The following is a 27,689-nucleotide window of genomic DNA, read 5'->3' on the forward strand; positions in this document are numbered from 1 at the left end:
TTATTACAAAACTCATCGTTGATGGAAACCGAGGTGTTCTCTGATTGGCCAGCTATCCGGTGCGTTGTGATTGGCCGAATACCTCAAGCGTGTGATGGAAATGTTACACCCCTTACCATGTTGTGATGCACAGAAACAATAAAACCCATTATAAACAAGGCATTTGTTGCATCCAGTGGGGACATAACTACTGATTATAATGACTCATACTGCGTCATTATGCGTTGCGTGTCTGCACCATATCTGCATTTGCAATCGTAGAACGAGAAACAACAAGTGCTACTCTACACTGCTCAAAACTGGTGTTTGAATAGTAAATTAGTATAGTATATTAATAGTATATTAAAACGTACTTACAGGCCGTCAATCAGAAGCACAGACTGTCCTTACAACATTGGAATTGCCCCACTTTATAGCCTTAACCCTTTGTGTTCAGCTGGCATTGCAAGCTGCTCTCCCAGGTTCAGGAAACAGTCCTCCACGAAATGCGCAGCACCCACTCGAATATTTGTGTTGAACTGTTTCAGAACAGAACAAAGTACTTTCGATTTCGCAATGAAACACACTGCGTCTCAACAACATGGTGGCTGCAACACTACTAGAGCCGGTAAAAGTTACGCCTTCTTTTTTTTCCATATACATATGGGCGGTGTTATGCTAATCTACTCACCTCGTGATGTGGACAAATGGGGACGTGTTTGAACGAGCCGTTTTAGGGAGGTGTGGCTGAGTCTTAACTTTTATAATAAATATCTCTTTGGGTTTGAGACTTTAAGCTTAGCAACTTTACAGATCGTATCTATGCACAAACAGCTTGTAACACTCCAAAGACAAAGGAAAACAAGAAACCCCATCATATGACCCCTTTAAGTGCAAAAACTGCAGTAACTTGCCAGGGTTGCCTGGTTTTCTCAACAAAACCCATCCAACTGCTACCCAAAAGCATTTCTAGGGGGTCCCCTACTGAAAATTGCATTCCGGGGGTAAAATACAAGATTTTTTGTGAGGTTCCCCTGGTAAAATGGACATTCCAGGGGCTAAATATCACTTTATTGCGGTCGCTTTAACCCACGGACATGAAAAACAACCCGCAGCAACAGTTTTAAAGTAGCCCAATTCTGCGGGAAAACAGTGAACTTGGCAACACTGCTTCAAATACACACTAAAAGCAAACTTTGAATACTTTTTAAATTAAATCAGTTATACAACTCATTAAAGGATTAGTTCACTTCCAGAACAAAAATGTACAAAAAAAAAATTATGTTTTTTTAGGAAAACATTTCAGGATTTCTCTCCATATATAGATATGTATGGTGCCCCCAAGTTTGTACGTCCAAAATGCAGTTTAAACACAGCTTCAAAGGGCTCTAAACAATCCCAGCTGAGGAAGAAGGGTTTTATCTCCCTAATCTTGTTTTCATCTTCAACATCAAAATCGTCCTACAATGCTGTTTTACCTTTTTTTTGTAAAGGGCGTTTGATCTTCTTCGCATGTTCAATTTGTAAACACTGGGTCGGAACTTCTGCAGCGATCTAGGATGATTTTGTAGTTGGGGAAGAAAACAAGATGGGAGTTTTTCAACATACCCTAACTTTTGGCCCAGATCACAGAGACTATGCATGCGCATCTCAGAGACAAGACAAGACAAGCATTTGAGGTTAAAAAGTATATAAACTGTGAATTTGTTTAGAAAATAACCAATTGTTTCACTAGACAAGACCCTTCTTCCTCGGCTGGGATTGTTTAGAGCTCTTTGAAGCTGCGTTTAAACTGCATTTTGGAAGTTGAAACTCTGGGGCACCATAGAAGTCCGTTATATGGAGAGAAATCGGAAATGTTTTAATCAAAAAACATAATTTGTTTACAACTGAACAAAGAAAGACATGGACATCTTGGATGACAAGGGGGTGAATGCATTATCTGTACATTTTTGTTCTGAAAGTGAACTTATCCTTTAAGGAATATATTTTTGGAACTGGACACTTATTAGCTTATGTTTTCTTTCTTCAAACAGTCTGACTCTTCTGATATAGACAAGGAGGACTTTGAGATTATTCAACCCTGTCAGGCAACAAACAGACAGTTTGACTTCTTCCATCCAAACCCCTTCACTGATGGTGAGTGACTGATATGGCATGATTATGTTTGACTGTACATTTACATATAACTCACAGCATTTTTTTTTTCATAATGTCCAGGTGATGTATTTGGAGATGACCATTTCCCAAAGGATGATGTGACAGGTTGGTAACTTTCTGTTTAAAACCTTAACTTATTTTACCCGTATACACATTCTTGAAACATTGAGTTTCACTAGAAAGAACCGGTTCAAAAGAATGATTTGTTTGTGAGCCGGACATCACTCTGGACTGTTTGTCTGAGGCAGCTCTGGATTACAAGTAAATAATGTTCAGTTTCTAGCACAGACTGATCGATTCGCTTCATAAGACCTCAATTTATATTGCCAGAAGTATTGAGACACCCCTACTAATGAACAGGTTTGACTACTTTAATAATTTCCATGAGTATAAATCTTAACGTTTAAGCATATAATAAAAATTCTAGGGTATTGTGCGCTTCTAATTTTATAGCAACAGTTTGGGAAAAAAAAAAAAAACTTTTCTATTCTAATATGACAGTGCCTCTGTGTATAAGGAAAGGTTCATGGAAAAATGATTGATTCAGTCAATGTGGAAGAACTTGACTGGTCTGCATAAAGCCAAGTCCTAATCCCAGTTGAACACCTCTGGTGTGACTTTAAATGCAGACCTTGAGCCAAAAACCCATCACCAAACACCAATGATTTGTACATATGACTACAGTCATTTTAGACACTTCCAAAACTGGTGCAACAGAGACGAAAATACAATTTTTAAATTAATTACACTGTTTTGAAAAGAACCTAGCTGCTGATAAATGCATATAAGTTTGTAGCACGACTACTTTTAATTAGCCATTCCCAGCACATACATGCATTAGATACAGAGGAAAAGAGTGAGTCAATCCATTGTAAGACACTAATACGTTGCCGTTTTCTCTCAGAGCAATTATCCAGGGACCCGTTTAAAGGCACAGACCCTTTCGCCTCAGACGCTCTCTTGGTCATGTCAGAAGAAGAGCTTTGTGAGGATGAACTCACCCCTGCAGAAAATAGTCTTCCAGAAACTATACACTACTCTCGTCAATCCGTTATTAAAGACTACGGTACCTTTAACACCTCCGTCAACATGCCGCCAGATGCTGATGGCACACAGTCCACTGGAAAGCGTGATAGTGGTGTGTCCATGTCCACTGAAAGTAGGAGTCTTAAATCTGGCAGCGATGTAGATTATGAGTTTGAGACGAACGCCACACAAGACCAATATGAGTTTGAGATGAACGCCACGCAAGACCATTATAAGTCTGAGACGAATACCACACAAGACCAAAATTGTGATACTGTGCAACCAGATCAATCAAACGATGCCATCCCTCAATTCAATGAAGAGTGTTTCCACGAATCTGACTCTAGTCACAGCTCTACAGTGTTTAATTCGATTGACGCTGATTCCAATGTATTCCCTGAAGAGGAGGAGGACAGAGCTGACGTTCAGGCTGGATCTGGTTTAAGAGTTAACTCATTGGGTGGTCTACAGAGCATCATTGCAGGCTCCTATACTGGGTTTCCTCTTAGTCCATGTGACCCTGATCCCCACCCAGGCGATTTCCAGAAGACCTTTGAACATCATATTATCACTTCCGAACTAAATGCTGCGAATAACCAAGAACTTGGAAATTCTGAGAGTTCACCTCCAGATAATAGTCCTGGTCCTCTAGGTGAACAGTTGCATGATAAAAATAGCAATCCCTCCAGCTCTCCTTGCGTTTCTCCTTCACAGCCCTCTGATTTAGATGTGTACGACTATAAATATGGAGATATGTTCTTCTTCACTGTGAGATTAGATCCCGGTAGCCCTGAACTACACAATCAAAGTCCGGTTTGTCCTGAGCCAAATGATGTAAAGAAAGACGAGTCCAATGACGCCTCTTTGAGCCCTGAATTCAATGATGAAGATGAACTTGAACGCTCCAGAAAGCCTGAAGACACAGAACACAACAATGAGATAACCAACGACCAGAATGAGAATCAGACCATTGACTCTCCTAAACATGATGAAATATTAGTACCTGATTCTGAAAAGGTGGTTTTGCAAATTCCAAGTCTCACATTTGAGGATTCAAATGCGTGCCAAAGTGTGCTTGATTCAGAGTGGGATGACCAATGGACGACAAGTCCAGGTGTAGCCCAACCTGTTCCTGATTCATCCATCCAGGAAGCAGAAAGCAACCCACCAAATTCTACAGCTCAAGACCTCTTTTGTCTGTTCACTGACACAGAAACATCAACTACCGACCAGTTTTATCCCAATGAGTCTATCAGTTCCCAACCCAAACCTTGCTCTGAAGGCTCAGCCATGAGTAAACTTGAACTCCAGTATTTTGACCCATTTAGTCCCGTACCTACTGAGCCGGTCAAAGGCGTATCTGAATTAGAAGAAATTAACACTGTTAACTCTTTCTGTCATGAAGCTCCAAGACTAGATTCTGGTTATCATGAAGTTGGTACTCCAACCCCTTTTAGTCCAGAACCTGCTGACAAAACCAAATGTAGCATTGATCTTCAATGCCCAGGTTTGGAAACCAGGAAGCAGAGCAACTCTGAAATCCACGTCCCTGATCCATTTAGTCCCGAATCAGTCGATACAGGGATATTTGACTCGGAAACGGAAAACTGTGAGTCTGGTTATATGATTACTTCTTGCCAACTCTTAAGTCCTCAACCAGTTTACACAGACATAAATAATCTGGAGGAGAAGCAGATATCTGCGTCCTATGATGTGCTAAATGATCACCTCAGTGGATCCGAACAAGAAGATTGTTACCCCTTTGGTTCTTGCCCATCTAATGAAGAGAGCTATGCTTATAGCAATGAAGAAAAACTCATTGAACCAATCCGAGGAGTATCCGATGCTTCTGGAGAATCCAAACCAGGCTCTATAGTGTCAAATGCTAGTGATTCTTCTCAAGTATTTCACTCTGTGTGGGGAAACCCTGAAGTGCTCGACCCAATGAAAAACAACGTTTTTGATTTTAATACATCAGATTTTGGCTTATTTGAACCTGACATAAGCCAAGAAGGTGAAGAGGATACACACTGTGCTGGAAAAGCAGTGAAACATGCTGATCTTACTGAAATTGACTATTTCTGTTCTGAGCTCAGTAAAATGGTATCCTCAGGTTCATCTGATTCTGTTCAACAAAGCGTTGCTGAGATGTTATTCGGCTCCGATCCCAACACCACAAGCTTTTACCCCTGGGATTTCGAAAAGCAGCAACACAGTTGTTAATGTTCACAACCCATGTGCTTTAATCTCATTAAATCCCAGTTGCATTTTCATCTAACTAAGAAGAAGAAGAAAAAAAGAGCATTAAATGTCTGTGTAAATGTTTGTAAATGTCAAAGTGTCATGTGACTCACTTTTGTAGCTGCATTTCTAACTGTTTAGTTATGTAGCGTTTCCTCAATTTGATTTATTTATTTTCAAATGCCAGTTATAACCAAATACTAACTGCTGAAGTGTAGCATAATAAATATGTAACGTTTTAAACTTCCTCTGCTGGACTTTGGAGATATGTCCATTCAACGTGAATGCTGAGATTATTTTCAGTAAATGCATTTGAAGGAAATGTGACTACAATGCAGTGCATGTATCTTATGTGTGTGTGTACAGATAAATAACATATCAACAAAATAATTATTTTAGTAAATGGACGGATGTGGAACAAAACAAGACTTCCAAGTTTTATTTATTTATTGTTCGTCTTAGATTTTGCCTTAGATCTAATGTTGTAGTTACAATGTGAAAAGTTTACTGGTATATTTGGGATTGCGCTCAAGCAACTGCACCATGAGATGATTTTCTCCAAAACACATGAAGAAACGTTGATGCATGATTGACATGAAAAATCACTTACTGTATTTTTGTAATTACAATAACAGTAATACTACCTCCAAGCTGTTTCACCAAATGTTACGCTTAATGCAGAAGTCAGGAAACTTTTCTGTCAAACGAAGTCCCATAAGGCCATTTACAGTGTAATAAACAGAGACCTTACCATGGCTTCGGTTTAGCTGTACAGTAACAATATTTTTGAAACAACTAAAGACTGCACAAACGGAATAGCTTACCTGTCAAGAAGAAACTCTGCAAGTTTATCGTATTGATCAAAACCAAAACATTACACTGAATTCATCCATCTTGTCCCTTTGGTGTTTATCCTTGATCATTATGGCCGCGAAGCCCCGCCTTTTTAATGAAAGAGCCAATCATTGATTAGTAAAGTCAGCGCGTCACTGCAGCTGCCGTTAGAAGTCCGGGTTGCTATAGAAACAGTCGGCGCTCTAAAAGACGTGCGCTCCGTACTGCGCATGCGCATTGGCTCATCTAGCCTGAAAATAAGCGTTTTTTTAACGCTATTGGCGCACAAGGAACCATAATTATGTCATATTTCATTGGTGATTTAAAATATAAAATTTACTCGCTTGGTGAGCAGTTTTTTGAGAATCTGATGTTTCCCCATTCAAAGAGATAGGAGCTGCACTTGCACGTGGAGAGGCGTTTCAAAGATGGCCGCCGAGTGACATGAGTTGCCTTAAAGGGACTTTGATATGATCACACTGTTAAAAACATTGCTTACTAGTGAATCAAATTATAGTTTAAAAACACTAAACTAAAAGAAAAATCTATTTAATGTTATTGTGGTTAAACCAAAAGTCTGTTTACATGTCATAATGATAATAATGTAATTTTCTGTTACAAATGTGCTTATCAAATAGTGTCAAAATAATAAAAACCATCTCATTTTGATCTCCAGTTATATAGTCTACACAGCCTGTACATGGACTTGGAAATGAAAGAATGTTGATGAAATCTAAGTTAAGTTAAATCATGCAATAAATCAGAACTGATGCAAAAGCGTTTGGGTTTGTGATAATGAAAGGACAACAGCACAGGTGAGAATAAATACACTTAAAACCATCCAGAGCTAAAGATCAGTACAGGCCTGGCAGAGTATAAAACTCTGGTTGAAGTCCATGAGTTCAAGCAGTCATTGCATGCAAAGAAAATGGAACAAAGTACTATTTTTTGTTGAATGTAGAGACCAAAATGTATGAAAATACATCTTAATAAAATTTGAAAATATGCATTTTTAACTAGTCTTTTTTTCTCAAATCTAAATATGTTGTAAAATAGTTGGATTTAGTTTACAGGTAATAATGCTGTAAATAATGTTCAGTTTTTTGCACAGACCAATCGTTTTGCTTCATTAGACCTCAGCACATCATAAGGAACCACAGGGATTCATTTTGACTCTCAAAGTGTTGACTTGCATTTTATAAATCACCAAGGACCACAATTACAGCTTAAAATCTTCTTTACTGTTCTACTGAGGAAAAAAAATTGCCTACATCTTGGATGACCTGAAGGTGAGTGGAAAACAAAAAAGAATTAATAGATAACTAATTAAAATTAATAGTTAACTAATAGTTATCACCTTACGTATTCAGTTGATTGATTGAAATTTGCAAACATTTTTTGTATTACAAGTTTTCTAAAATCTTAAGTTTAAATATACAAATAAGGCATTATTTAATGAAATATGTGCTAATTTGCGTACATTTCTAGTACAAAAATCTAAACACTGGATGAAGTCAGTTTCAAAATTCTTAATTTTTTGACATATTAGAGTTGAATGTTTTTACTGAGGGGATTTCTCATTTTATTCAGAAATAGCTTTAACAGAAGGGGGAAAATGTTGTATAAAATCAAGCCAGTTATATATTCACAAATCCCTCCGTAAAAACCTTCAGGATATAGACAGGTGTGTGTAAGTGCGACTGAAGTAGAGATTTTTGGTTCAGCGTAGGAGAAAAATGGATTGAAATCTATTGACACAAATAGATAAAGTGCTATAAAAGAAACACATCACAGTGTCTTTTGGGTATTTTCAACAAAAAAGCCCAAAATCTCAAACTTGACCAGTACACACAAAAAAAAAAACAGTGTTTTTGCCTGTAGCGTCTCCCCTTAAAGTATGAAGTAAAAGTAAAGAGTTAGCATGCAGTGCGCTTGAGGCACATTTCATCACCAGAGTCTCCAAAGAAAAATTTCATTTTTTTGGATGAACTACTGCATGCATTCAAGTCTATTTTGTTGACAAATTAAGTTTTATGCATTTGCAAAAACAAATGTGCAATACCATAGTTTTATTATTATTAGTTTACAGTGTGATGGCGTATACAGTAGTGTTTGTCAGTGTTGGAGGACTCTATGTTCAGTATTTCCATCCGCTCTATGGTTTATACATTCCATGGAAGGTGACTGGAGAAATAATGTCAACTTCTGCTCTTGCAACCTCAGACAGATCCTTGGCATTCAAGATCAGGCAGAACGTAGGTCTTTGGGCTCCAGGCGACACCACAATCGTCATTATGACACCTGTTAAATAGTGAAGCATTACACAAAACTGTTACTCTTTATTTGGATCCACTTTAGACATTTTAATAACTACAAGCTATTTGCAACTAAATGTCAACCAAAGTCCCTTTAAGGCAAGTCACGTCACTCTACGGACATCTTTGAAGTTCCTCTCGACATGCAAGTGCAGCTCCTATCTCTTTGAATGGGGAAACTTCAAATTCTCCAAAACTGTCCACCAAGCTTACGATTAAATTTCATATTTTCAATCACCAAAAATCCGACAAGAACTGCCCCATATATATGTGACCCTGGACCACAAAACCAGTCTTAAGTCGCTGGGGTATATTTGTAGCAATAGCCAAAAATACATTGTATGGGTCAAAATTATCGATTTTTCTTTTATGCCAAAAATCATTAGGAAATTAAGTAAAGATCATGTTCCATGAAGATTTTTTGTAAAATTCCTACTATAAAAATATCAAAATGTAATTTTTGATTAGTAATATGCATTGTTAAGAACTTGTTGTTAAGGCTCTTTCACTAAGAAGACGGGGCTTCGCGGCCATAATGGGTGTTTCATTTTTCCCCCATTCAAAACTATACAGGTGACAAGTCTTGGTTATTCAATAGTCTTTGGTTTAAATGCTTTAAAAGCTTCAAATGTCGTCTTTGACTAGTATTCTATAAAAATGATTTTTATTCTGATTTTGACATCAAATTGCATGAATTTTAACCCGTTTACCTCCACTTGTTACCAGTGTTAGTAGAATAAGGTGACATGTACTTACTTACAAAGTTACTTATAGTCAGTTGAATTTGTGTTGGGGAACATCAAAATGAAGTGTTACCCAAAATACAAGCTTAATCTACGGCTAATGTCACCCACCATCATCCTCATCCACTCCATCAGGGTTCTGCACAAACAGCGGTTCTGAAGGGTAGGAGTCCGGCTCCTGCCAAACCCAGGTCTCCTTGGTCTTCACATTGAGTTTGCAAATCTATGAACCATCAAAGACAGCCTTAAAAACCCATTCTTGTCATAAAATACTGAACAGAAGAGTGTGATTATTCATACCCTGTCAGGGATGAAGTGGTTGAGGCCCAGTCCATAGGCGTATGTGTAATTCTTTCCGTTGTTCATTTTGTAGTTGATCTGAGGAAACTCGAATGCTTTGAGATTTAAAACATATGATAAAACATCACCGTGAGTTTTATGTCCAGCTTTATTTGAGCTGCATCTTGAAGGGATCAATGACAAAAAGGTGTCATATACTCTTAAAAATAAAGGTGCTTCATGATGCCATAGAAGAACTTTTTTTGTCTAAATGGTTCTATAAACAACCTTTAACATCTTAAGAACCTTTCTAGTTCTTTGTGGCAAAAGAAGGTTCTTCAGATTATAAAAAGGTAAGAAAGAGATGGTTCTTTAAAAAACCTTTGACTGAATGGTTCTTTGTGGAACCAAAAATGGTTCTTCAAAGGCATTGCTGTGAGGAACCTTTTAAAGCACTTTTTTTTTAAAAGAGTGTAACACGAAAAAGCTGTCATACCTTGTCGTGGACCAGAGAAAAGCACCTCAGGTTCGAGCCAAATGGTCCCATCAGTTCGCATTGTGGCTGTGGCGGTGGTGTACGGCAGAGAGATCAGATTTTTGCCCTGCTCCTCCTAGAAGAAATCAGTGTTGAAGATTGATCTTGAAGCATTAGGATCTTCCTCACACAAAAATATCAATCTTAAGGGGAGACACTCCAGGCAAAAATTTTGTTTTTTCATGATTTTGGGCTGTTTCATAGTGTTTTTTCAGACTAGTGGAAAGAAAACACCCAAAAGACACTGTTAAGTGTTTCTTTTATAGCACTTTATCTATTTGTGTCAATAGATTTCAATTACAATACATATTTCTAAAGGCCAGGAGTTTTTTCTCCTACACTGAGCCATAAATCTCCACTTCAGTAGAACTTACACACACCAAACTTTACATTTTTATTCCTGTCTATATCCTGAAGATTTTTACAGAGGGATTTGTTCATATATAATTTGTTTGGTTTTATAGAACCTTTTTATTCCCCAAAAAATGTAAAAAAAAAAAAAAAAAACAACAACAACATTGTTTTCTCTCAGTTCAAAGTTTTTTCTGAATTATGCAGCGACAAAATGAGACTCAAAATCCTCTTTGTAAAAACATTTGACTCTAATATGTCAAAAAAAATTAAACAAGAATTTTGAAACTGACTTCATCCAGTACTAGAAATGTATGCAAATTAGCGCATATTTACAGTGGCTGAGAGCAGGGTTGGGGCCTTTCATGAATTGAATTGAGAATGAATGGTAAATTCCAATTCACTTCCTGGAATGGAATTGGAATTGCATGCAGCTGACAGGAAATGGAATTGGAATTGAAATGGAATGCCAGGAAACAGAATTGAAATCAAATAAATTCCACTAAATTCCACTTGAGTTGCTAAATAAAATAATTTGACTTGATTTGCTTAATAGTTTATATTACATTAAATATTGTAAATCACATAAACAACAAACATATAAAAGAAATACAAAGTACTGTATGTTTAGTATGTTAAGCGTGATCATTTCACATGCCAAATTTCAGGAAATGATGATAATTCTAGGGCTGCAACTAACGATTATTTTAATAATCGATCAATCTGTCGATTATTTTTTCGATTAATCGATGAATCGGATAAAAAAAAGGGATTTACAACCCTTTATTCAAAAACAGAACTAAAATCTTTAGAAAGTGCACGAACATGTTGCTCCTTGAACTGTTATAATAATAATAATAAAATAAAAATGGACTAACACAAAAAACATACACATGTATGCTTTACATCTGCCAAATATATAGACTAAATAAACTAAAATTACTATCCGTCAAGACAGCGGCTTGCTGTGGTGTACATGCTGCATTTCCCATCAAGAAGCCTCTCAAATTAAATTCCTCAGTGCGCATTAAAAAAGTCATGTGACTTTGCACGCTGGAACGGGATAACTTGACTAACTTTCTGCTACATTCATTCTGCCATGGCGGTGTTTAGTGTCCTGCCATCAGCAGCGACCAGCTGGAAGAGTTCCGCATTCAAATGCACGCAAAACTGGCCTCAAAGCCCCAGCAAAAGTAATTACCATGAATGTGTCAAGGCAAAAATTAAGAAAATATTCGAATTACTTATTAATAAACTAGTATTTTCTGATTCAGTGTTGCAAAGATGAAATTGACGATCCTGCCATCTGCTCATTAATGCCTAATGCATCTTTATGGATTAGCTAATGAAAGAGTTTTGTTTTCGATTTTAATTATTTCGTTTTATAGTAAAATAATAATTTAAAGCTTTCTATAGATATTGTGTTTGTGAGGCAATTACCTGGGTTTCGGTTAATTATTGTGAAGCGCTCCTGTTTAAACCAAAGATATCAAGCGTATTCTGTTTGTTTTCTTTAAGAGCACATTTTGTTGATACTGTTAGTACACACAAACTAAGGTAGACCCTTTACAGTTCCGGCCCGGGTGGTAAATTACTCTTACCTTTATGAGCAAAAAAGAAATTCCACATTGCACTGGCGTCTCCATGCGCTGCAAAGCGCGCTTCTCTCCGCACAAACTTTGGAATTATCTTGATTGAATGATTAAACTAATATTGTGATATGTTTTAAGTTTTTTATATCAATGGATTTTAATTTAAATCGCGATGAATTAAGCAGGCTTTTGATCTGTCTGCCGCTGTTTGCTAGGTATAACTTTAAAAAACAAAAACTTGAATTTAACAAACAAAAAGTGTTCCAAATATATCTCTAAATTAACTTTATAAACTAAAGGAACGAAAATAAATGTAATCACTTTGCTATTAAAAACAGCAGCTGTGTAATGAGGAAGAGAAAGAGAAAAAAAGACAGTCGGACTGGAAATTCAGTCGGCCAAAAATTGATGAGCTGTAGGACATTTTTACAAGGAATGTTTGTTTAATAGCCTATTTAATACTCTTAGGCTACTTTCTTAATTAAATATATTATTTCTTTGATTTATTTTGGCGTTTTTAGGCTGCTTGTTCGCTGACTGAAGTGTAGGCTATATATAAAAAAACAACGTGCCACCGTCACAGCCCTATTCAAAACTGAGACGATTTCACCTCAGCAGAGCTCCTCTTCCTCCTTACGGTTGTGGTATGTTTTCGACACATTATACAGACAGACAGTGTTACAAAAACTATAGAAGTAGTTTTCTCCATCTCCACTATCCAACGACCCGTACAGCAGCTGTTTTGCGATCGAGCATTGGCTGCTGTGAAAGTACGCTAGCCAAAGTAAGCTTAAATATCAAACATGTTTGATATAAATCGGGGCAGCATATATATATAATGTAGAAACGGTACTTTATGCTCAAATGTTCCAGTTTTGCGCATAAGTTAAATTCGCATTTTTGGATGGAAACACAGCTTATGAGGTGCCGAACTCTGCTGGCATCAGTGCGGGAGAGAGACCGAATGTGTCCACTCCGCTCTGCGCTCAATTTTTTTTTTTAAATATATATAATAACAACCAAATGTCTCTGCGTCGCGCGACACAACGAATCGATTATGAAATTCGTTGCCAACGCTTTTAGTAATCGATTTTTATCGATTTTATCGATTCGTTGTTGCAGCCCTAGATAATTCGATGCAACAAAAAGTGAATGAAATACATGAATGAACATGACTCATTTTTTGAGTCATTTGAGTTGAGACATATATTATGTGGTAATCATATATTGAATGTATAGTACATCCACAAACGTATCACCACTGTCATTCAATTATTAATTCATAATGTACAGTTCTCATTTTTATTTACTTGCATTTGATCAACTCTATTTCATGCATTACTTGGTATTTGTAAAGCATCATAAATAAAGTTCAAATTTATGTCTCTAAATGCAATCACAAATAAATGCTCAGAAACAGCAATAAACGGAATTCAGTGGAGTTTCCCTGAATTGAATTCCACTTCCTGTAATTCCAATTCAATTCCAACTGTGTTTCCTGTAATTGTTGTTGAATTCCAATTCCAATTCCATTTCCTTATTTGAATTGGAATTGTTGAGTTCATTCCTGAATTGACCCCAACCCTGGCCGAGAGAGCTCAACGCGCTGCAACTTAAGAAAACACATGCAAACAGAAAGAAAACATTTGCAAACAGAAAAAAACAACAACAAATAAAATAAAAAAAAACATCATCAGTTTGACAACACAGGCAAATCCTCGCAATGCAAACACAAATACGGAAACACGCTGTAAAAAAAGTGCTGCAAGTGCTGCAAATAGCACGGAGCACAACGGAAATTTCGCTTTTTTTTGCTTTTGCAGCGCTTTTTTGCGTTTGCAGCGCTTTTTTTGCTTTTGTAGCGCTTTTTTTGCGTTTGCAGCGCTTTTTTTGCGTTTGCAGCGCTTTTTTTGCTTTTGCAGCGCTTTTTTGCTTTTGCAGCGCTTTTTTTTGCTTTTGCAGCGTTTTTTTTTGCTTTTGCAGCGCTTTTTTTGCTTTTGCAGCGCTTTTTTTTGCTTTTGCAGCGCTTTTTTGCGTTTGCAGCGCTTTTTTTGCTTTTGTAGCGCTTTTTTTGTGTTTGCAGCGCTTTTTTTTTGCTTTTGCAGCGCTTTTTTTTGCTTTTGCAGCGCTTTTTTGCGTTTGCAGCGCTTTTTTTGCTTTTGTAGCGCTTTTTTTGCGTTTGCAGCGCTTTTTTGCGTTTGCAGCGCTTTTTTTTGCTTTTGCAGCGCGTTTCCGTATTTGTGTTTGCGTTGTGAGGATTTGCAGTGTTGTCAAACTGATGAAGGTTTTTTTTTAATCTGTTGTTTGTTTCTGTTTGCATGTGTTTAATTTGTTGTTTTTTTCTGTTTGCATGTGTTTTCTTAAGTAGCAGAGCGTTGAGCTCTCTCGGCCACCGTACATATTTCATTAAATAATGCCTCATTTGCATTTTAAAACCTAACATTTTAGAAAACTTGTAATACAAAAAACGTTTGCAATTATCAATGTAATCAATTAACTTGGTAAGTAAGATGATAACTATTAGGTTTTTTTTACCCTATTCACCTGCAGTGTCTCGCCATATTAAGTGTTTTTTATTTACCCTGAAGGGATCCAGAGGAAGCACGTATCGCCTGACTTCTGGCTGAGGGGCGATCATGGCATTTCTTTTCACCTCTTCCCAGTTTGCACGGAGGTTTGCTAGCCACAGATAGTTGTAGACAAATTCAAAGCTGAAGAGAAAGAGAAAAAAAAAAACTTATTAGAAAAATGATCTCACCTGAAACCAGCTGTCAAATGTAAATGATAATAATGCTGATGAATAATAATAAATGTGCAAATTAACCCATGCTGAAGTTTCTAACCCTGAAATACCAATTTTCTAATCATTCTAATGGTAGACTGACTTCTAATAAGGCCCTGATAAAAACAAATAATATGAAAAATAATAAACTAAACAATTGCAGTCACAGAAAGCATGAAGTTTGTGCTCAAAATGAACCTCGAATGCCAAGTAATAAATCTAAACAGGAATAGTAAAGACCCATTTCCAAATGCGTGAACATAAATTTTCTATCAATTTACTATTTTTCGTAGTGTGATTTTTGCCATTTTATTGTATTAAAGCCAGGTCCATCTGGACTGCAAACATCATTATAATTATTACCCTAAATTCACCTTATTTTTATTTGACAAGTTTTGCACACACATTTTTTAAGTCAAATTTAAGTATGGAATTAAGTAAAATCTACTTAACTAAATTAAGTAAAATTAGCAAAGCAAGTAAGTAAATTTAAAGATTGATTTATAGTTTAATGAGTAATTTCTACTTAATTATTTAAGTTCACCCTGCAGTCCTCAAGTACAATTCACTAAACTTTACTCAAACATCATTGCACTGAATAAAATGCCATTAAAGCATGTGGTTCACTTTCAAACATGTACATAAGCATGCAGACAGCTCTTTAATGTTTTTAGGTTATATGTTGACTCAATGTAGTTACTAACCAAATGAACACAGAGACCTCAAAACTTGGCACATGATACACAATGATGGTAACAATCAATGAATAGCTTTTAAATATGAATGGGTCATTTTGAATAGAAAATGAACTCTAGATGTTACTAAACAGAAAGTTACTAACAACAAAAGCAAACATAAAACAGTGTAAATACAATCTGAAAACAGCGAAAAATTACCCTTATTAATTATTCATGCCCAAGTGCATGATGGGAACAACAGGATCATGACTTATTTGCTTAAAGAATCTTTGTAAAAAATAAAACAATTCCAAGTTAAATATACTTATAAGTTCACATTTTTAATTCTACTATTCTTTACTCTTTTTTATTATTGCCTGAACTCAATTATTTAATGTAGAAATTACATTTATTTTTCTGTTTTATTTACTTCACCACAAAATCATTTTATTTAGTGAATGGGATTTTTTTTTTTTTTTCAAGCGGAGTTTTCAATATTTTGACTGTGACACTAAAAAAGTTCCTGGTTTGCATTTCAGAAATCTTATGTTATCAACTGTAATGACAATAATGCATTACACTCACTTAAACCTAGAGGGCTCTAAAGTCACTAAATAAGTCAATAAATAAATAGAGCTGATTTAATTGTGTTTGACTTACCCTTTCCAGGCACACAGGTCAACAACAATGAAGCCTGAGTCCTCATAGCAGTTGATGTGGTGGAACAGACCCATTGCAGCGGTTCTGAATTTATAGTCGATGTATTCTCCAGGATGCTTCCTTGCAATGTGTAACCATGTCTGTTTAAATTAACACAACATATATAAAGTTCAAATGCTGCCTAAAATTCTGAAACTCATGCATTATCAAGTGAACGTACGCCTTTCTCCTCATCAGATTCAAAGCAGTCCATGTAGTTGGATCCTCGAATAGTCCAAGCGCTCAGGAACTTCAACAGGTTGATTTTAACGGGAGTTTCAACGAAGACAAAGTAGTTTTCTGTCATGCCAAAACTAGGAGGGGAAAGATGACATATGGTTTATCAACTGCTGATTTATTTCAATACAAATGGGTTCACTGATCATTCTATTACTGGCTCCAAACACAGACCTTTATCAACATAAAGGTAATATTGAGTAACTTATGTTTTAAACACTATATTCTCTCTTCACCAATGGAAAAAGTTCCAAATAAACCAAAAGCAACATACATTAGTGTGCAATTGGTGGTTTATTTTGTAATAATGACCAGCTGACTATACATTATGCCATATTTGTATGATATGCACAATAAGATTTCTTTGGCAAAAGTAGTGTATTTAAATATTATTGTTAATATTTACAAAAGCATAAACAAAAAATGACATTTATAAAGTCGCAATATACTCACTGTTTGTGAAAATACAAATAGTTTGAAAAAAAAAATACAGTACTTTATTTTTCATTTTGTCTAATTTTTTCACATTTTTTTGTGAAGTACAACAAAAACTAGTTTTAGTTTGACTGCAAACCTAATTATAATTATTAATTATAACATTACACTGTAATTGTTTTTTTAAGTTAAGGTTGGATTTTCATTAATATTTCCAACATAAAACAACATTTACACTGTTTTGATCTTTAGTATTTACAATAGTACAATTTTCAGTTTTTTTATAGTGTGATTTTTTTGTGAACTACAATAAAACTAGGTTTAGTTTGATTGCAAACCTAATTGTAATTATTCATTATAATTAAAAAAAATGAAGTTGAAGTAAATGAAAAGATTTTGGAGAATGATTCACAAGAAAATACTATTTCAGTCTTTCATGTTAATTAATTAGTTCTGTGTAAATAATTGTGAAATTTACTGTCAATGTTTTTCAAGGTAGTATATGGAATCCACACAATAAATAAATAAATAAAAACATCATTGTTTAAGAAACCTATATTTAAGACACTATATGTCCCTATATTTACATTTGCCAAATTAAGCAAATAAAAAATATTGTGCATATCTGAGCAACAGATATGGTCTTGATTGCCCTGCCTGGTTTATTAGTTGACTATACTTGTATGATTTATACAATAAAGTTTTTTTAGTGCAAGTACTGTATCTACACTTCATTTAAACATCATCAATAACAGCAGTTCAATAAAACTGTAATAGATTACAACAAAATCAATTCTATGCATTTGTATACATATTTGCAATACATAAATCAATGCATTATTTAATTGAATGGTGTATGCAAAATTTTCATTTCATCCAATGACAAGGAAACAGCATGTAATACACTGAATTAAACGAAATAGTATTTTCCTGTAAGAATGTCTTCAATAATAGTACTATTTGAGTGTAGCTATGCTTACCTGTGCACATAGGATGGCTTGAACCTTTCCGCACTCGGGAACTGCACAACCACCTTGGATTTCTCAATCGGGTCTGATTTGTCTGAAAGAGTTTGTTTCCATTTAACCAAACACGTTAGATATCGTTTAACCAACATTCATGAAATGTTTCTCAATGACCATAAGAACACCTACCTTTTTGTTTTGGAGGGATTCGGACGATATTGTAGGCCAGCGAGGCTCCCTTCCCCATGCAGTTTCCAATGTTGTAGACTGTACCGTCTTTCTCGATGTGCGGATGAGCCGTTACTCCATTTATATTCACATAGTCACACAAGTCCACCTTTTGGAAACCATTAAACAGTGGTGTATAAAGTATCTGAAGGCAATACTTAAGTAAAAGTACAGATATCTTACCAGAAAATGACTTTGGTAGAAGTCGAAGTCACCGTTTAGAATATTAACTTACTTGAGCAAAAGTAAAAGTATGGGATATTTATTGTACTTAAAGGATAAGTTCACTTTCATAACAACAATGCACAGATAATGTACTCACCCCCTTGTCATCCAAGATGTTCATGTCTTTCTTTCCTCACTCGTAAAGAAATTTTTTTTTTTTTTTTTTTGAGGAAAACATTTCAGGATTTCTCTCTTTATCATGGACATGGATGGCACCCGAAGTTTGAACTTCCGAAATGCAGTTTAAATGCAGCTTCAAAAGGCTCTAAACGATCCCAGGGTCTTATCTAGCGAAACGATCGGTTATTTTCGAAACAAATTGACAATTGATATACTTTTTAACCTCAAATGCTCGTCTTGTCTCGTCTTTGCTCAGCGCATGCGAAGTCTGTGTGATTGGGGTAAATACAGTTAGGGTACGTCTAAAAACACCCATCTCATTTTCTTCCCTAACTTCAAAATCACCTTAGATCGCTGCAAAAGTACCGACATAGTGTTTACAAAGTGAACATACAAAGAAACTCAAACTCCCTCTACAAAAAAAGGTAAAAACAGCATTATAGGACGATTTTGACGTTGAAGACATAAACGAGATGGGAGTTTTTAGACGTCCCCTAACTGCATTGACCCAGATTCTACTGACTACACATTCACTGCACAGAGACGAGACAAGACAAGCATTTGAGGTTAAAAAGTATATAAATTGTCAATTTCTTTTCGAAAGTAACCAATCGTTTTGCTAGATAAGACCCTTCCTCCTCGGCTGGGATCGTTTAGAGCCTTTTGAAGCTGTATTTTAACTGCATTTCGGAAGTTCAAACTTCGGGGCGACATCCATCTCCATTATAAAGAGAGAAATCCTAAAATGTTTTCCTCAACAAAAAAAAGAACAATTTCTTTACGACTGAGGAAAGAAAGACATGAACATCTTGGATGACAAGGGGGTGAGTACATTATCTGTAAATTGTTGTTATGAAAGTGAACTAATCCTTTAAGTACGAATTTTTTTATTATTATTTATCTTAAACATACTATTGAAAGTAAAAGTGCAAGTAAATGCATAATGGAAAAGAAGCAAATAAATCTATAAATAAATATAATGTTAATACACAGCTTGAGTAGCAAGATTGTCTTCCATTTTGTATTTTTGGGTAAGAATAAGAAGCACTTCGTCTAGTGTCTTTCATTGAAATAGCTCCATAAACAAAATGTATTTAAAAATTTAATTCAAGCACTTTCAAGGACCTATGTTTGTTTTTAAGCACTTTCCAGGCCTTGAATCCATATGTCTGAATTTCGAGTACTTTCAAGTACTTTCACATATCTACTTTAATGTATCTCAGAGGAGGCATGGTTGCATTTAAACTGCAGTTACAAATGCATAAATAGGCCTAATGTTTTGTTTTTAACAAAAAAGTTGAGTACTGACATTTGAAATAATTTAAGACATAAAAATATATTCGAAATGTGAAATTTCACACTGAGCTTGAGATTCAACTGATTCATTCAAACGGCTGATTCATTCAGGAATCACTGAATCATTTTTACTAGCCGATTCTTTCAAAAAGCTGATTCAGGTAAACACCATCCACTGCTCGGAGATGCAAAACAGTGCTGGGATCTTTGTTTGGAACTGTTTTCATTGGCAAAATTGAGCAAAAACAAGCATTATGTCTAAAATATCACTTATTGCATGAGCAAAGGTGTTTTTAGGAGCTCTAACAACTGATTCGTCAAACCTGCTTTCCTGCAGTCCGTGTTTTTCTGACTTCAGACTATTTTGTAGAAAGTAACACATATGCTTCCAGGAAGTGTATTAGAGTAAGGTCTACATTTTAATTAGGAAATGTAGTGGAGTAAAAGCTAAAGTTGGCTAAAAATATAAAAAAATATTCTTACTTTGTTACATTACACCACTGTGATAATAGTGATATTTCTTAGTGCTGGGAAGGACTACAAGATATTTAAATCAGTGCACAATAAATCTTTGTCTCACCTTCTTCAAGGTTTCCATGGTTTCCACGTTGACTTTGGTGATGTAATTAGTCTCAGTGACAGCATAGAAGTCCTCTCCAATAGGGTAAACGTTCACCAGGCAGTTGTCTGTCACCTCAACGCCTTTGAAATAAGTGAAGAACCTGCCACGAATGGCAAAATGTAAAAATGCTGATGCACCAAATGCAGAAGGTTTCAATTCTGTGAATAACAGCAATGCAGTCAAACCTGGAGAAGATGTTCTTGCAGGGATCTGGATAAGCACAGGTTCCGAACTCAGTGATTACGACACGTTTCTCTGTCATAGCACGAACATAAGCATCTGTTTTGACAAACCTGGCGGAAAAAAAGCCAGGTTTAAAAAGTGAATATGTTTAACTTGATGTACTAAATAGTTAGAACTGAAATAAATGAATGAAAACTATAGGGCTGTCACGATTCCTTGAATAAATTCAAGTACTACATAAATAAGAAAAAATTATTTACTACATTTTGCATGCGTCAATTAATCAAAGTGGGACATTCCATGGACAAGAATTAAAGAGTGTTTTCACAATGGCTCAAGTGAATGTAAACATTGCCATCGAACCGAACCAAACTTGCATATTTTGCTGATTATAGCTGCTGAAAATGGTCAATTATTGTCATGTTTTTGGCTGTACTAATTGGTCTGACCAGTAAAAAACATTTGGAGTACCACAGACTGCCAAAAGTTATAACAAATCAAGGAGAAGAGTGCAAAAAGAGGAATTACACTGCAAAAAATGCTTTTCTTACTTTGATTTTTTGTCTTGTTTCCAGCCAAAATATCTAAAAATTCTTGAATCAGGAAGGATTTTCTAGACAAGTAAAAATGTGTGTCTTGTTTTTAGTAAAAACAAGTCAAAATTAGTTGAGTTTTTGCTTAAAACAAGCAAAATAATCTGCCAATGGGGTAAAACAAAATAATCTAGTTGTCTGCTTGAAATAAGATTTTTTTTCTTACGCCATTGGCAGATTATTTTGCTTGTTTTAAGCAAAAACTCACTTAATTTTGACTTGTTTTTACTAAAAACAAGATAATAATTTTTACTTGTCTAGAAAATCCTTCCTGATTCAAGATTTTTTAGATATTTTGGCTGGAAACAAGACAGAAAAGCATTTTTTGCAGTGTAGTGCTATTGCGAATTTACAAAGGCTGTGATTCAATCAAATAAATACATGTACTGCTGGTTTATAATGCATTTTTTTTTAATATGCGTTTAGGTTATGTACGTCTACATCAGTAAATGCTGCTCCACACAAACAGTTATCATTTACATGCGCGAACCGTCTCGAAATAAAAGTTTAAACTCGCGCTTTAAGTTTGAATTTGATGTGCACATGTTCTTGTTCAAGAAATGACAGTGGCTGTAGAATTTCTATCATAAAGAAGCGGCCAAATATTTAAGAATATAAGGAGATTTGACTTGTAGTTTAGTCAATATTAAATATTTAAGGACTATAGAGCAGGGTCGCCCAAATGCTTCTTAAAACTAGACCAATTGCATTTTGGCGGGGGTCTCCCGGTAAAAAAACACAATTTCCTGCCGAATATTTGGCCGAGATGAACTATTTGAAAATCTGGAATCTGAGGGTGCAAAAAAAAATTAAATATTGAGAAAATCGCCTTTAAAGTTGACCAAATGAAGTTCTTACTAATCAAAAAAATAAGTTTTGATCTATTTACAGTAGGGAATTTCATGAGTATCTTCATGGAACATGATCTTTATATAATATTCTAATGATTTTTGGTATAAAAGAACAATGTATTTATGGCTACTGCTACAAATATACCCGTGCTACTTAAGACCAGTTTTGTGGTCCAAGGTCACATATATGTATTTTAAGTCATTTTAAGTCTATTGTTACCACAAAAATTTTACAATTACTCATTAATCATCAGAATAATCAACCGATTACTCAATTAGCAAAATAATTGTTAGTGACAGCCCTAGAACATTATAAAAAGTAAAACTAAATAAAACCTATAGAAAACTAAAATTTCAAATTATTCAAAATACTAATAAAAACTATAATTGTAGATCACTGAAACTAAAATATCACTGATAATTTTGTATTATTTTCTTTTAAAGAGTTAACTGGAGCAGGAATCAACACAATAATGTAAAGATTCATTTGCATACTTGCGGAAATATGTGACTTGTCCATTTCTGAAATCAAACTTGTGCATGAGGGCCTGGCCGTCGAAAAGATGGAAGAAAGGCTCTGCTCCGACCTCAAACAAACCGGGACCCAGACGGAGCAGACTGCCTTTTATGAATGAGGGGATGCGACCTAAAAAAAATACAAGTTTAGTGTTTGATAATTAGCAGATATGTTCATCACGTGAGTTCAAATGCAACTCAAGCTGTTTCCAGACTCTGATCCTGAAATGTATTAATACTACATCTACACTGCTTTTCTCACTTTAAATTTTCTGTCTTGTTTCCAGCCAAAATATTAAAAAAAATTTAAATCAAAAAGGATTTTCTAGAAGAGTAAAAATTGTTTTGTTTAAAAAAAAAAAAAAAAAAAGTGTTACAATTAAGTGTTTTTGCTTGAAACAAGCAAAATAATCTGCCAATGGGGTAAGAAAAATAATGTTTTCTATTTGAAATAAGATTATTTTTTCTTTATTATTTTGGTTGTTCTAAGCAAAAACTCACTAAATTTTGACTTAAATAATTTTTACTTGTCTAGCAAATCCTATTTGATTAAAAGTTTTTTGACATTTTGACTGGAAAAAGACAAAAAAAAAAAAAAATCTAAGTAAGAAAAGCATTTAATGCAGGTGCACAATTACAGTGACCCAGGACCACAAAATCAGTCATTAAGTGTAATTTTTTTGGAAATTGAGATTTATACATTATCTGAAAGCTGAATACATACACTTTCAATTGACAATATTTAGTTGAGATTCAACTATTTAAAAATCCTGAATCTGAGAGTGCATAAAACAAAAAACAAAAACGTAATATTAAGAAAATCGCCTTTAGAGTTGTCAAATTAAGTTCTTAGCGATGCATATTATTAATCAAAATTTGTTTTGAAATATTCATGGTGGGGAATTAACTAAATATGTTTGTGGATCATAAAAAGGTATGATTTTGACCCATGCAATGCATTGTTGCCTATTGCTACAAATATACACTGCAAAAAATGCTTTTCTTACTTAGATATTTTGGCTGGAAACAAGAAAAATTATCTAAGAAATCTTGAATCAAGGATTTTCTAGACATGTAAAAATTATTATCTTGTTTTTAGTAAAAACAAGTAAAAATTAAGTGAGTTTTTGCTTAAAACAAGCAAAATAATCTGCCAATGGGGTAAGAAAAAAAATCGTATTTCAAGCAGACAACTAGATTATTTTTCTTACCCCATTGGCAGATTATTTGGCTTGTTTTAAGCAAAAACTCACCTAATTTTGACTTGTTTTTACTAAAAACAAGACACAAATTTTTACTTGTCTAGAAAATCCTTCCTGATTTAAGAATTTTTAGATGTTTTGGCTGGAAACAAGACAAAAAATCTAAGTAAGAAAAGCATTTTTTGCAGTGTACCCGTGCTACTTAAGATTTGTTTTGTGGTCCAGGGTCACAAATGTTTATTTTAAAAACAAACAAACAAATAAATAAACATTTCAACCCAGAAAGGGTTTTGTCAGGTCAGACTAGCACATCATCCTTTCTTTCTAAAGATTTTTTATATGAGAAATTTGAGTGGTGGATATTAAAATACATTTTAAAATATTAGAAATGAATGCCATTTTTTCCCAGAATATTTTCAGTTAATAAATACAGGAAAAAAAAAAGATATAAATACCAGTGACGGTTGCTGGAAGAGGTTCGTTGAGCTCCTCCACAGTCTCAAAGATTTTCTTATAGCCTCCAGCAGGGTGCTCAAAACTGAAAAGCGAGGAAATAAATAATAATACTTTAATTTAATTTTTTAATATCTGAGAGAATTGATGTACAGATTCTGCCATTTTACAACATCACTATATAAATGTTTTCCAGTGACCTAAACGCAACAGCGTACACTGCAAAAACTGCATTTCTATTTTTTTGTCTTGTTTCCAGTCAAAATATCTAAAAATTCTTAAAACAAGAAGGATTTGCTCGACGAGTAAATTTTATGTTATTGTTTACCGGAAAAAAAAAGAAAGTCAAAATTAAGTGAGTTTTTGCTTAGAACAACCAAAATAATCTGCCAATGAGGCAAGCAATTATTTTTTTTTTATTTCAAACAGAAAACATATATATATATTTTTTTTGCTTACCACATTGGCAGATTATTTTGCTTGTTTTAAGCAAAAATGCACTTAATTTTGACTTTCCTGAAAACAAGAAAATATTTTTTTTCTTGTCTAGAAAATTCTTCTTGGTTTTAAGAATTTTTAGATATTTTGGCTGGAAACAAGACAAAAAATATAAGTTAGAAAAGCATTTTTTTTTTGCGGTGCATGCACTGCACAAACAGCTTTTCTTATTTAGATATTTGTGTCTTGTTTCCAGCCAAAATATCTAATAATTATTCAAACCAAGGAGGATTTTCTAGACAACTAAAAAATATTTTCTTGTTTTCAGAAAAGTCCAAATTAAGTGAGTTTTTGCTTAGAAGAACAAGCAAAATAATCTGCCAATGGGGTAAGAAAAAAAATCTTATTTCAACAAAAAACAAGATTATTTTTCTTACCCCGTTGGCAGATTATTTCGCTTGTTTCAAGCAAAAACGCTCTTAATTTTGACTTGTTTTTACGGAAAACAAGAAAATAATTTTTACTCGTCTAGAAAATCTTTATTGATTTAAGAATTTTTAGATATTTTGGCTGGAAACAAGACAAAAAACCTAAGTAATTAATTTTTTGCAGTGTAAATCCAAAACATACTGTAATGTTCATCCAGATACATTAAAGCTTGTGATATACAGCAAAGAATAACAAGAAAGAAAGTTACTTACCGGCTAACCATGATTGCTGCTGGGACAGTGGTGTCTGTGAACTTGTTCCTGTTGTGTTTTATCAGCAGAGCTCTGAGTTTTGGGTTTTTATACTTTATCCTCTTACACAGGTTTACTCTGACTAACTCTGACCCCTGTTACAGCCAATGGCAGCATTTGCTAAACAACAAGGCCATTGTACAAGGCCTGAGATGCCTTTACAATAGCCAGTCCTTCAAATAGGATTTGAGATTTTCATGCAGCTGAAAGCTGTGATGTACGACGTAAGAAATGAGCTGAAGGCAGCTGATAAAACCCCTAACAAAGACTGCATTCAGGAAATAATAACATTGAAATACACATACAGCAGTTTTCATAACAATGTACATGTGAGACCCAAGTTTGGAGGTTTATTCATGCACTTGTCAAGTTTGAGATTTTGGGCTTTTTGGTTTTTCAGACTAGTGGAAAGAAAACATCCAAAAGACACAGTTAAGTGTTTCTGTTATAGCACTTTACCTATTAGTGTCGATAGATTTCAATTACAATCCATATTTTTAAAGGTTGTTTTCTCAAAATGAGTGTTTTCTCCTACACTGAGCCATAAATCTCCACTTCAGCAGCACTTACACACACCAAACTTGACATTTGTATCTACATCCTGAAGACTTTACAGAGGGATTTGTTCATATAGAATTTGCTTGATTTTATACATTTGATTCCCCCCCAAAAAACTGTAAAAAATGAAAAAAATTTGAAAAAGAATTTTGAAACTGACTTCATCCAGTGTTTAGATTTTTGTACTAGAAATTTATGCAAATTAGTGCATATTTCATTAAATAATGGTTCATTTGCATCAACTGGGTAAGAAAGAAGATAAATACACTGCAAAAAATGCTTTTCTTACTTAGATTTTTTTATCTTGATTAAAAATTCTTAAATCAAGAAGGATTTTCTAGACAAGTAAAAATTATTTTCTTGTTTTCAGTAAAAACAAGTCAAAATAATGTGAGTTTTTTCTTAGAACAAGCAAAATAATCTGCCAATGGGGTAAGCAAAAATATATTATTTCAAACAGAAAACAAGATTATTTTTCTTACCCCATTGGCAGATTATTTTGCTTGTTTCAAGCAAAAACGCACTTAATTTTGACTTGTTTTTACTGAAAATAAGAAAATAATTTTTACTTGTCTAGAAAATCCTTCTTAATTTAAGATTTTTTAGATATTTTGGCTGGAAACAAGACAAAAAATCTAAGTAAGAAAAGCATTTTTTGCAGTGTATTAGTTAATTTTTTTTTTACCCTATTCACCTGCAGTGTCTCGCCTTAAAAAAAAGGACACACTAATTAAACAATTTAAAAAATAAATAAATAATAATAATTTTCTTTCTAGATTTAACACTATAGAAAGTCTGTCAAATCTGTCAGTGGCAGGAATTTTAAATGATGGTGACTGTACACTGCAAAAAAAAGCTTTTCTTACTTAGATTTTTTTGTCTTGTTTCCAGCCAAAATATCTAAAGATTCTTAAATCAACGGGTAAAAAATAATTTTCTTCAAGTCAAAATTAGGTGCGTTTTTGTTTGAAACAAGCGATAATCTGCCAATGGGGTTAGAAAAATAATATTGTTTTCTGTTTGAAATAAGATTTTTTTGAGCAAAAACTCACTTAATTTTGACCTAATTTGAAATTATTTTTACTTGTCTTGAAAATCCTTCTTGATTTAAGAATTTTTAGATATTTTGGCTGGAAACTAGACAAAAAAATCTAAGTAAGAAAACATGTTTGCAGTGTAGCACATGTGCAAGAACTGTGTCTTCATTTGATATGACAACTGATTGCTAAATAAAAGTGTTAATATAAGAGGCCTATTCTAAGTCTAAGGGTTTCTAAATTGTATTCCCTCACAGAATGAGAAATAAAAAGTCTCACATATGCAATAAAAAGGTATTTTTATACCTATTTTAAGCCAGTGCTGCTTATTTTCTTTGTGTAGGTTTTGTAACGTTGTGAGGTCACACAAGCATGAAGGGTTTTGTTGCTGCAGCACAATCGAAGGGCTTTCTGCTTTAATGACATTCCTGAATGGATTTGTATTAACTGCGAAAAACACGTTTGTTTTAGCAACAGCCAAACTAAGCAGACATATTGCCAAAGAATACTGAATATATATTACTATCTTATTCTGCATGAGTACCTCTCAAAACATGGTGGGAGACTGTACAAAAACATATTTAACAAAAAACAACAACAAAAAAAATTAAACATTAAGCCTATTAAGCAATATTGTCTATCAAACCCATATTACATCCTATACATAAGATAAGATAAAATGCATTTATATATATATATATATATATATATATATATATATATATATATATATATATATATATATATATATATATATATAATTTCCCATTATACAGC

General features: G+C 34.3%; 1 protein-coding gene across 1 annotated transcript; it reads right to left on the minus strand.

Annotated features, from left to right (window-relative positions):
- Positions 1 to 7,716: 7,716 nt before the first annotated feature.
- On the minus strand, positions 7,717 to 25,289 carry LOC141344400 (retinoid isomerohydrolase). Its single transcript, XM_073849287.1, has 14 exons — positions 25,279 to 25,289; positions 24,142 to 24,224; positions 22,464 to 22,614; positions 20,527 to 20,634; positions 20,300 to 20,441; positions 18,040 to 18,187; positions 17,866 to 17,947; positions 16,395 to 16,527; positions 16,175 to 16,314; positions 14,637 to 14,766; positions 10,074 to 10,188; positions 9,599 to 9,693; positions 9,410 to 9,521; positions 7,717 to 8,541 (listed from the first exon to the last, which is right to left on the minus strand). The coding sequence occupies exons 1-14, from the start codon at positions 25,287 to 25,289 to the stop codon at positions 8,396 to 8,398; spliced, it is 1,596 nt and encodes a 531-aa protein (XP_073705388.1). The 3' UTR covers positions 7,717 to 8,395.
- Positions 25,290 to 27,689: the final 2,400 nt, after the last annotated feature.

Source organism: Garra rufa, chromosome 10, assembly GCF_049309525.1.
Source record: "Garra rufa chromosome 10, GarRuf1.0, whole genome shotgun sequence".
Taxonomy (NCBI): domain Eukaryota; kingdom Metazoa; phylum Chordata; class Actinopteri; order Cypriniformes; family Cyprinidae; genus Garra; species Garra rufa.